This window comes from Nuphar pumila, chromosome 4 (assembly GCF_984573655.1).
Source record: "Nuphar pumila chromosome 4, dmNupPumi1.hap1.1, whole genome shotgun sequence".
Classification (NCBI taxonomy): Eukaryota; Viridiplantae; Streptophyta; class Magnoliopsida; order Nymphaeales; family Nymphaeaceae; genus Nuphar; species Nuphar pumila.
The window spans coordinates 17,179,410-17,191,972 of NC_143252.1; the positions used below are offsets into that span (position 1 = coordinate 17,179,410).

Consider the following 12,563-nt stretch of genomic DNA (forward strand, 5'->3'; position numbering starts at 1 on the left):
AAGCTAAACTGGTAACTCTGCGGCCATTGATTGGAGAAGAAGGCGGAGGAAGGTAAAGGCTTCTCCTTCTTCCAGGAATCTTTGTCATCATCGTCGACCTCGATCATCTTCTGCATCTCGACGTCAGTCTTGTGCAGGAAACTCCTCTCGCTGTGATCGTTTATGTCCTCCTCTCCTCCGCTCACCATGAACACCTCGCCTTCTCCATCCCTCCACTCCAAAAAGGGGAAGAACCTACTTTCAGGAATTAGAATTTCGAGAAATTGTGCAAGATTTTAGGATAATTTCTGAATACATTGTCTTGAAAAAGAGAACCGCTGAAAGCGAGAGAGGGAACAAGAAAGAGAGGTTTATGGGAAGAAGGACATGGAGTTCTCAGGCAATGTTGTTGGGAGTTATCAGGCAACTTAAACCTCTCTTTCAATTTTTTTAATTTTTGCTTTTTTTATTTCTCCGTCCTTGTTCTTTTCATAACATGCGGGGTAGAATGGTGTTTAATTAGTCCCTAAAATGGATACGGTGGAAGGTGTTCTGCGCACAGCTTCCAACGTTTATTACAAAAACTGTTCCAAGCAGACGCACCATCAAACAAACCCTGAATCTCGTAAAAGTTGGTCACAAAATTGACCTTGTGGCCAACAATGTATTTTCTCAGTTGTGATTATAATTCCCCATCTACTAAGAAATCAAACATGCTCGAAAATTTTAACTTCTCGCCAGTTATAGAAATTTTAGCAGCGAGCAAACTTCGCATAATAAAATAAATACAAAGAAGTTCAAAATCACGTGAACATTCGTCACAATTGTTCGAACCCAGTTAGTCAAAAGTGGGCTCAGCACCATGTGCAGTCTGAGATCGGTCGAGTTAGCTTTGATCCCATGCATTACCCCTTGGGTCCAGACGGGGTCGCAAGAGTTTCCACGAGTCACGACTCGGATGAGGGCCAGCTGACTGAAGGGGCAATTTCGACATTTTTCAAAAGCAAGAAAATTCCTCTCCTTCAAAAGAAAAAAAAGGTGTAGAAAAATTTCCCCGTTTAAACGAGACTAACGTCACGAGTCCGGTTCGTGCTTCCCGGTTGCCTCTCCAGAGTTTCATTGAAAGGAAAGTTGACACGTTTCAGTTTCCAAGCGTGTTGTTACCACGCGCCTAGGTGCCGCGGCGGCCTTGTCATGAAAATGCCCCTCGTAGGTCGTTAAATTTCAGAAAAGCCACTGCACAAGAACTGACCTCAAGAGTTTTTTACTTAAATGCCCTTGCAGGAAGAGTTGATGAAATGCCGCGGACGGATACAATTTGTTTACCAGGATCCGAACTCACATATCCCTGAATTTGATCCGGACTCCATCAATGTCACAAATCTCAGCACATGAAAAATCCCACTCTAAATTAAAACTATGGTTTTTAGAAAACATCAAATGAAATATCTGTGTAATATAAATACATAGGTAGACACAAAGGAATATGTTAAACAATATAAAAATTTTAAAGGGGTAAATATCATATATGAGATATTTTAAAAATATCATTCTTTTACAAGAATACATCCGATTATGAGATAGCACTCCTATCCATAGATCCTGGTAAGATCCAAACTCAGAGGTTTTAACTAACAATTCACAACCCCGAGTACCAGACCATTTATACGAGAGGCGAGAGGCTCTGAGTCATAGATATTCTTCGGTAGGGGTGTCAACGGGTCGGGTTTACCCTGACCTGTCCCGAATCAAACACTGTAGGGTCCACGTATGATAATAAATAAGAAGACCCGAAGGTCTGATTAATATATGAACCTGGTATAGTTTGTGAAATTTTATATCAGACCCGGACCTGACTTAAGTTCCGATTAAGACCCGTAATTAATTTTCACTATAAAAATGATAAAAAATATGGTTTTATAGAGTATGGTCTGGGTTTGGTTCATGTAGTTCTTATTGGATCCGGGTATGATTTTTCTTATAGTAGACCTGATTAGACTCGGGTTCAATACCATACCCAAAAATCTGGTCCAAGTCTATTTCCACCTAGGTTCTAACCAAACCCAACCTGTTGACACCTCTACTCTTCAGGCTGAAGAACAAGCCAAAACCCACACTGTACCAGGCCAAGTGGATCTATTACCCGATGCTGCTGCAGAGGACCTCACCAAAGTCTTGTAATTTCTTAAATAATAGTTTCCTACAAGTAGGATGCACACCGAACCCAGCTGGCTCAAGCTCAGCTCGGCTTGGCTTGGGCTCGACGACTTCGTAAATGAGCTGAGCTTAAACCAGTGTATATGAATTTCGAATGAGCTATCGAACCAAGCTTGAACGACCCGTGGAGCCCGATAAAACTTGACAAACTCGATAAGGCTCAGTTCATTGCAAACCCCGTGTATATAATGTCTTTGCAAAAAGTTCAGAACTGCATTGTTACTGTAATGGGTAAGGCATTAGTCTTTATTAAGAACGTGTTGAGCTTAAATCTTACATTTTACACCTTTTTTGCTAAGAATTTTTAGTATGTATATTTTTTTTTTAGTAATAATGATCAAAAGACATATTTTGAGGTCAGGAGATCAAATCCCTCCTCGAGCTTGGAACGGAGCCGAGTTCGAACAGCCCAGGCTCGGCTCGTGTCCATCCCTGCGTCCCAGGTTTTCCATCTCTGTATGACTAAGTTCTGTAACTAGCTAATCTTAATTACGTAATTTTCACTCTTGCATTGGGTCAATATTGTAATTATGAAACACTTAGACTATAAAATCTCGTCTGCCCCGTGACACGGTTCGTTGTTTCCCTGCTGCTAAGACGTTTTTCCTTCTGCAATTTCTTCCTCCCTCTAATTCTTTCTCCTCAGAATCGCGCTCTCTCGAAGAAGAAAGAACGAAAGAAGAAGGCGATCTCTCTGCTCTCTCTAGCATCCTTCTGTGAGCGATCTGCGACGGATTCTGGCTTTCCTTCTCCGAGACGCCGAGGGATCTTGGAAAACTCCGCCTTGTTCTCGCGGAAAGACTCGGTCTTCAGGGTTCAGTTCGTGTCCTGCGTTGATCCTAGAGAGATGGTCGTGGGAGCGGAATTGTGTAACCAGAACATCCCTCTGCTGGGTGTTCGGTACCGGTGCATCTCTAAGTCGGGCGGCATCCAGAAGATCGAAGAGATCATCGAGACTCCGGTGCCGTCAAGGCCTGTTTTCCATCAAATCTGCGCCAACGGCTCGATATCGATCCCTTCAGCGGCTTCTCTGAACGAATTGGTGAGATCCCACGGCTTCTCTGCCTTTTATTGTTGTCTGTTGGCTAGAATTTGATGAGAGAGAGAGAGAGAGAGAGAGAGAGAGAGAGAGAGAGAGAGAGAGAGAGAGAGATTGGTTAGGGCTTGTGCTGGCTTTTACTAGAGATTCGATTAGAGGAAGATGAACTACGGCGAGTTTTGGTGGACGTTTTCTGGTTGTATTGAAGATTCGTTTATAGAAATACTTGTTTGATATGGATGATGATTTTGTAAAAGCTCTCCTTGTCTCTGCTTTTTTCTTTTACTTTCTTCTTTTTATTGACCCTTTTTTCCCGTTATAATGAAGTCGGAGTAGCTGTTAAATTATATTACTTTATCAAATCTCTGTTTGGTGGATTAGGGTTCTTGCTGATTTGTGGATTTTCCGGTTTCTGTTCTGTGAAATTTTGTCCAGTTCGAATTTATTTATTTTCACTAGGTTTTTGTTTGCTTTGTAAGGGTTTCCGAAACTCTGGAGTTGGGACACCTGAAACGTAATCGCTTCTTAATTGAAATTTCGTATTTTTTCTCTAGTGTTGGAAATTTGGTGGAGAAATCATGCTGTTCTTTAATTTTTTGCTATTCCCTGTTTCAGGATTTAGACTCTTGGGTAGCTTTAATTTATGGCTTCGAAAGTTTTGAGGGTTGAAATTGAGGTCACTATTGAATTTGGGATAATCCAAGGAAAAAAATCCCATCACGGACCGCACATTGGTTGGTAAAAGTAAAGCCCTTGAGTTCCCCTGGCCACCTGAAAAGATCAGGTGCAATATGAGCATTAAATACCTGATCACCCGTTTCGCATATTCATTTGACTTTTCTACGTATCGTCCTGCGCTTGCGTGTTTCTCGTCTTTAATTTTTTGGCCGTGTCTGGGTACTTAGAAGGGTGAAACTGACATTTGCTGTTCTACTCTAGTTTGTTCAATCTCTTAGTGCATCTTTATGATGATATTTCTTTCTTCCTTTTCTTTTGTAAGTTTTTTTAAGCAAATCCTTATTTAGGCATTTTTTTTTGAAAGGCAAGCTGGGGTTAGGCAGACCCCTACCAGTTATTCAACTATACCATTGGGTTTTGAACCTGCGACGTCCCAACACAAGGAGACGTGCACTTGGTACTCCTACCAGACAAGCGGAGCCCCAGTTGGTATTCTTTAGGCAAATTTGCCATCTAGATAAGTCCGAGTGAAAATCGTATCACCCCTTCTAATTTTTTTGCCCTGATGTACATTTTTGTTTGCCCTTTTCGTGCATTAGATTGGAAATAGTATCGAGGGGCCTTTGCCATTTAATTAGTGTATATTTGAACAATGCAATTCTTGGCCTTATAGTGAGGAAATTGTTGAATGATCTCGATTAAATTTTCTTCCATGTTTGACATAAAACACTTGAGATGATGACATCTTTCTTCAGTTTTGGTTTATAAGATAACATGGGATAATTAATTAACTATCAGCCCTTTCCTTTTGCTATAGTGAATCAATCTTGGAATGTTCTCTGCCTACTTCACATCAATCTGCTTTAAGCATGGAGTGTGTGCGTGTGCACCATGTGCATGTACATGCATGACAATAAGTGAAGTTTGTTGTATATTGTTGCGAAACTAAAGCTTTCTTGATTTCACAATGGAATTTGTCACATGATTCCAATTCGTTTGGAAATCTATCTCAATTTTGCTTTTCTGTGCAATATCTTCTATGGTTAATGGTCTTGTTTAATATGTTATAAGGAAGAAATTCATTGTTAACTGTAAGAGCCGTTTAATTTCTGCAAGACAAGTCGCGCTGCTCTTACTGCCAAGCTGTTCTTGTGGCATATTTCAGTCCATCAAAATGATGCTGATATTGAATATCTAAAAGCATACGATAGATGTACACGATTTTAGTCTTCTGGTTAGACTTCTCTGACGAGAAATGATTAGATATCTAAACGCTCACTAACCATGATTGTGTTTGATATCAGGGCCTATTATCTCCAAAGCCTGCACCAGATGCTTCCGTTGACTCTGAGATTCTTACAGAGTTCCCATGCATAAGATCAGGAAGCTTCTCTGACATTGGGCCTCGAAGGTTCATGGAAGATGAGCACATCCGAATTGATGATTTGTCTGCTCAATTTGGATCAATGTTCAGATTTCCTACACCTAGTGCTTTTTATGCGGTACGAATCCTTTTTTCACCCTGATCTATTGTTTCTCCTTTTAATTATTAGTAGCAAGTATTACTTTTTGTTCTCAGATTGAATTTGGTATGACTAGGGAGAGACACTAAGGTGATTTCCCCTGCAGGTGTTTGATGGGCACGGTGGTGCCGATGCAGCTGGCTACTTGAGAAAGAACGCTCTCAGATTTTTCTTTGAAGATGGGGATTTCCCCCAGTCAGATTTCGCTGATGATGCCTTCCTTGAAGGAGTTGAGGAGTCCGTCCGTGATGCGTTCCTTTCGGCTGATCTTGCACTAACAGATGACTGCAGCATCAGCGCCTCCTCAGGCAGCACCGTGCTTACAGCACTTATCTTTGGAAGGTCGGTTTGCTCACCACGTTCTCAAATTTTAGAACTAGGTTAGTAACTTAGTAGAGCATTATAATACAAATCACCAATTGCAGTTTTGTGGCTGGGGATGCTTGGGAGTGGAGGGTGTAGATCTCACCCGCTGTTATATTTTCGTTTTAGGTTTGCTAGTGCACTAATCGTGTCTAAAAAATGCACTGGTAGCTTCACCTGATAATATGATGAGTCTACCATGGTTGGAGAAAGTCACTGAACTTGTGCTGGTCATTTTAAATCCTGATACCATGGGCCTACTATCTGTTCTTGGTTGTTCAGATCTGCACACGAAGGCGGGCCCCTGTTTATATAATCTTCTGGACCATAGCTAAGGTGTTTGCTCGTTTAAAACTCTAAAGAAATTTAACACATTAATTTTTTGAGCAAATTTTGGCCAAACAAAAGCGGCCTTGGTGTTTTTACGTATGGCTAAAAATGCTGACCTGTGGGTCATGTCTGGTTTGTGGACTTGTCACGTGTGCCATTTGTGTGATTTGACTCTTCAGGGCCCGTGATCTCTGCTCGGGAGTCGAGGGGTCTGAGTAGTCATGAGCTGGAAGCTTCACGTGCTGTGCGGAATCTGAGTTTATCTGTGAAATGGTTGCTTTGAATGAATCCGTTTGTCTCTTTGTGCTGCTTCTTTGATGCTAGATGACCACTCTGCTAACTCAAGCGCCCGCCCCCTCTTGTTTTTTTCAGGTTGCTTCTGGTTGCAAATGCCGGTGACTGTAGAGCAGTCTTGTGCCGGAAAGGAGAAGCCATCGACATGTCTCAAGATCACAGACCGGTTTATGCTTCTGAGAGGAGACGTATTGAGGATTCGGGCGGGTTTGTGGATGATGGTTACCTAAACGGGCTGTTGTCCGTCAGTCGTGCACTAGGTGACTGGGACATGAAGCTGCCTAAAGGATCTGTTTCTCCGTTAATAGCAGACCCTGAATTTCGGCAAGTTATATTGACAGAAGATGATGAGTTCTTGATCATTGGCTGTGATGGGATCTGGGATGTTATGTCCAGCCAGGACGCGGTGGCCGTGGTTCGGCGAGGTCTTCGCAGTCACGATGACCCCGAGCGATGTGCGAAGCAATTGGTGATGGAGGCTCTGAGGAAGAACACATTCGACAATCTTACAGTCATTGTTGTCTGTTTCTCAAGCGACCCGGGCTTCAGTCAGAACCAGAGGCCTAGACTAAGGTGTTGCAGCATTTCTGCTGAAGCTCTTTGTAACCTCAAGAGTTTGCTGGAATGATGAAGGTGGCTTCTAGGTTTAGGTAACTTGACAATCTGCAGAAAAGCGAGCTCTCCGTTTTTTTGCTTATGCTCCTCCTTTATTTTTTATTTTTCTCTTTCTTGATCCTAGCGGTAAAATGATGGGCTGATGGCTTATCTGTTTTGTAGTGTTTTTTGTTTTGCCCTTTTGTAGATAAGGTAGGAGTGGGACAAAGTAGGACTGTCACAGGCATAGAATTTTTCGCAATCCCGCAACGCGCTTGCAAAGTCTGAACAGTCCAACGGCCAAAGGTCACGACACAATACTTTTTTATGTGCTGAATCATTTTCATTGGCCTGCGCGCCACTTCGTGCGCAATTGTCTAGCGAAAGTTGATCATGCGTATCTTCAAGTGTGCATTCCATGTAATCCATGCTGCTTAGTGTCGTCTCATATCAGCTATCACTTTCGAAAGAAGCACAAACTTTGCTTTAACCTTGCGTGCCATGAAGTGTCTTGCGACTTCATGCGCACAACATAGAAAAACCCTGCCGTTGAATGTACAAGACCTTGCGGCCTCTAGTTCGAAGACCAGTTGATGATATTGAACACCATAGCAAAGAGCACCACCTAGACTCATTCGCCAACGCCTAGGCATTCACTCGCCTAACCCTGAGTCACCATACTCGGTTGGAATCACCTAAGGTGATTCTTGGGAGAATTAGCCCTAATCCAATTCTTGGGAGAATTAGCCCTAATCCACACGCACCTCCGTGCCTCAAACTGCTACGCGTAAGAAACTCCAAGTCGAGAGGTCGATAACAAAATCTCCAAAGACAACATCCTTTGATCCATTGACACTGCATATTCAACCAACGCTCTACGTTTGAGCTATCACCTAAAGGTGCACTAACACCAATATCGTTGCTTATCGCGTGTGGCGCTATCACCGCGCGTCACCGATCAAGCCAACACATACTGCATGCTGCTAAACTCAATGCGTTTACCACTCAGCAGAACTTCGCACTGCACATGCCTCATTCTGAAGGCTTAGTCCAGGACATTTTCTCCCACCCAAACCATTGTCGTCCTCGACAATGTCGGTGCAAGTAAGAACACAATCTTAACTGATATGCCAATTTCTCTTTAGATCCAGCTTTGGTTTACTCTTTTCTTTTCCCTACTTAGCTTGTTCTGGTTTTCGTCCACCATCGTCGCAACCTTTAATATGCCAAGTCTCATTCCTTAACGCGCCTTCAATTACTTAGACATTGGTCTTTTGTTGCATCAACATCGATCATCACGTGCTCGTGGAACCCCATTGAAGTCCCAAACTTCAAGCAGGTCATCCTCGCTCGCACGACAAACTTGTCGTCTTTATGCTCATGGTTGAGGTGCCTTTCGACCCCAGCAAGGGTAATTCCAAACCCTCCGTGGTGCACACAGATAAGCATGACCACCAACACGTGCTATAAAATATAAACTTTCTTAGGCACCAATTTGTGGTTTTTCAATGGTCCAAACTAGTCCTCACGTAGGGGACGCTTACTTACGTAACACTCCAAAGCGGTTCATCCAAGCATCTTTCTGGGCACTCGTTCACACAAGGGGTAACACCGTCCAACGCTGCAACTCTCTTTCAGAGCCAGCAAACGTTTCCACAGGAACCAAACCGACGAGCAACAAACCACAACTTTTTAGCACACACAATCCATAGAGGAACTCTCAACTCAAAGGACCAAAGCAATGAGCATCTTTGCTCATCATGGGCACTCCGATAACCCACAATCTTGGGAGAGAATCTAAAACTTTTAATTGAGTCTCCCATGCCCAAAGGTGCAAATCCATCCAGTCAAATCCAACGTGCATTCTCTACATGCATAAGGCAAATGCCACGCTCCACCTGCAAGCCTAACACACAACTGGTAGGAATCTTTGGTTTATCTACGTTTCCTTAAACAACTGAACAATAACCTTACACTTTTGCTTATCATCGACAAGATGTCCCATAACATCCTACCAACATCTTGCTTCTTTGCTCAATCAATCACACTTCAGTTGTGCAAAATTATGTAACCAAGATAAACCATCGTTGCTCTCTTCAATGTCGCACACAATGAAAAATAAGGTCTCCATGAATCTTTTTGTTCTGATGTCAATTTGTCACAGGCATAGAATTTTTTGCAAACCCACAATGTGTCAGACTACACAGTCTTAACAACCCAACGGCCAAAGGTCATGCCACAACACTTTCCTATATCCTGAATCATTTTCATTGGCCCTGCACACCATCTCGTGCGCAACTGCCTAGCGAAAGCTGATCAAGCGCATCTTCAAGTGCGCATTTTATGTAGTCCATGCCGCTTAGTGCATAGTCGTCCCATATCAGCTATCACTTTCGAAAGAGGCACAAACTTTGCCATAGCCTTGCATGCCATGAAGTGTCTTGCGACCCCATGCGCACGACATAGCAAAACCCCGTCAATGAAGGGACAAGACCTTGCGACCCCCAGTCCGAAGACTAGTTGATGATTGAACACCATAGCAAAAAGCACCACCCAGACTTATTCGCCGGCGCCTAGGCATTCACTCACCTAGCCCTGAGTCACCATACTCGGTTGGAATCACCTAAGGTGATTCCTGGGAGAAAACCCTAATCCACACGCACCCCCGTGCATCCAACCGTTACGCGTGGGAAACTCCAAGTCGAGAGGCCCATAAAAAAATCTCCAAAGGCAACATCGTCTGATCCGTTGGCACTGCATATCCAACCAACGCTCTACGTTTGAGCCACCACCCAAAGGTGCACTAATGCCAATATTGTTGCTTATCGCATGTGGCGCTATCATCGCCCGTCACCGATCAAGCCAACACATACTGCACACTGCTACACTCGATGCATTTACCACTCAGCAGAGCTCCGCACTGCACATGCCTCATTCCGAAGGTTCAGTCTGGGACATTCTCCCCCACCCAAACCATTGTCGTCCTCGACAATGTCAGTGCAAGTAAGAACACAGTCTTAACTGATATGCCAATTTCTCTTTAGATTCATATTTGATTTAGTCTTTTCTTCTCCCTACTCAGCTTGTTCTGGTTTTCGTCTACCATCGTCGTAACCTTTAATACGCCAAGTCTTATTTCTTAACGCGCCTCCAATTACTTAGACAGTGGTCTTTTGCTGCATCAACATCGAGCATCATTTACTCGTGGAACCTCAGTGAAGTCTCAAACTTCAAGCAGGTCATTCTCGCTCGCACGACAAACTTGTCGTCTTTATGCTCATAGCTGGGGTGCCTTCCAACCCCAGTAAGGGTAATTCCAAACCCTCCGTGGTGCACGCAGATAAGCATGTCCACCAACGCGTGCCATAAAATATCAACTCTCTTAGGCACCAACTTGCGGGTTTCCAATGATCCAAACTAGTCCTCACGTAGGGAACGCTTACTTGCGTAACATCCCAAAGCAGTCTATCCAAGCGTCTTCCTGGTCACTCATCCACACAAGGGGCAACACCGCCCAACGCTGCAACTCTCTTCCAGAGCCAGCAAACATTCTCACAGGAACCAAACCGATGAGTCATGAACCACAATTTTTTAGCACACACAATCCATAGAGGAACTCTCAACTCAAATGACCAAAGCAATGAGCATCTTTGCTCATCATGGGCACTCCGCTAACCTATAATCTTGGGAGAGAATCTAAAACTTTTAATTGAGTCTCCCATACCCAAAGGTGCAAATTTATCCAGTCGAATCCAACGTGCATTCTCTGCATGCATAAGGCAAACGCTACGCTCCACCTGTAAGCCTAACACATAATTGATAGGAATCTTTGGCTCATCTACGTTCCTTTAAACAACTGAACAACAACCTTACACTTTTGCTTATCATCGACAAGATGTCCTATAACATCCTGCCAACATCCCGCTTTTGTGCTCGGTCAATCACACTTCAACTGTGCAAAATTATGTAACCAATATAAACCACCGTTGTTCTTTTCAGTGTCACACATAATGAAAAACAAGGTCTCCATGAATCTTTCTGCTCTGATGCCAATTTGTCACGGGCATTGAATTTTTTGCAAACCTGCAACGCGCCAGACTGCACAGTCTGAACAACCCAACTGCCATAAGTCACGCCACAACACTTTTCTATGTGCTGAATCATTTTCATTGGCCCTGCGCACCACCTCGTGTGCAACTGCGTAGCGGAAGCTGATCAAGCGCTTCTTCAAGTGCGCATTTTAGGTAGTTCATGTCGCTAAGTACTTAACCGTCTCATATCAGCTATCACTTTCGAAAGATACACAAACTTTGCCTTAGCCTTGCGTGTCATGAAGTGTCTTGCGACTCCATGTGCACGACATAGCAAAACCCTGTCACTGAAGGGACAAGACCTTGCGGCCCCCAGTCCGAAGACCAGTTGATGATTGAACATCATAACAAAGAGCACCACCCAGACTCATTCGCCGACGCCTAGTCATTTACTCGCCTAACCCCGAGTCACTATACTCGGTTGGAATCACCTAAGGTGATTCTTGGGGGAATTAGCCCTAACCCACACGCATCCCCATGCGTCCAACCGCTACGCGTGGAAAACTCCAAGTCTCATTCAACTAATCTTCTTTCAAATTGCAGACAACCCCAAGATTTACTGGACAACTAGAAGCAAAAGACAAACTCTGAACATCAATGTTGGGCTGCTGCCCACTTATTATAGTACTAGTGAAATCATTTGAATTTCCCATTGCATTCTGTTCTTTTTCTGACACTCATTGTCATCTCATTCTTGGATCCTGCAATATATAGTTCATGATAAGACCTTCCACTTAAACATAAACTAATATGTAGTAACACTCACTTTTCTTCATTCAGTTCATGCGCAAAAGACATTAACAATTTCATGGTAAATGGAATAACAACCATGATGCTACTTAGTATTCATGGTCTATAATTTTGCACTTGCCGAGGGAAGTCCTAGAATCAGAGTTTTCCAGTCAAAGTCAAAGACTGGATCAGACAATGACATGGCATGTCCAGTGACAATTATATAAAATGGATGCAGATTAACCTTCAATGACCACCACTCATTTCAGAATTCTCTATCAATGGTAACAGGAACCATAAAGAGAATTTAAAGGTACCTGTAAACGATCCAAAAAAAGACAAGTCATTTGCAAGGTTGTATCTTGTAAGTATAGAATCGCAACCCGTATCGATCCGTCTCAAAATAAGATAGGTATGGTATCATAAAAAATCATAAATTTTGAAAACAAAAATTAAAAATTCTAAAAAACAAAAAAAAAAAACAAAAAATCTAAAAAATCATAACACCCAAAACAATGAGAAATGCACAAACTGCAACCATAAAATCACATATAAGCATTTATGTCTTTATGAGCTACATAAGACATCATCTATGTCACATAGGTGCGGGTGCAGATACGGGCACGAAATCAATGATGCAACACTTTAAAAAAACTTGGGTGCAGGGTGCGGGAAGGGTATATATATAATTTTTAATAATTTTAAGTTAACAATGCATGCATG

General features: G+C 42.9%; 1 protein-coding gene across 1 annotated transcript; it reads left to right on the plus strand.

Annotated features, from left to right (window-relative positions):
• Window positions 1-2,774: 2,774 nt before the first annotated feature.
• On the plus strand, window positions 2,775-7,486 carry LOC149839527 (putative protein phosphatase 2C 47). Its single transcript, XM_090004161.1, has 4 exons — window positions 2,775-3,238; window positions 5,218-5,415; window positions 5,543-5,778; window positions 6,502-7,486. Exons 1-4 carry the CDS (start codon window positions 3,044-3,046, stop codon window positions 7,049-7,051), a joined length of 1,179 nt encoding a protein of 392 aa, XP_089860287.1. The 5' UTR covers window positions 2,775-3,043; the 3' UTR covers window positions 7,052-7,486.
• Window positions 7,487-12,563: the final 5,077 nt, after the last annotated feature.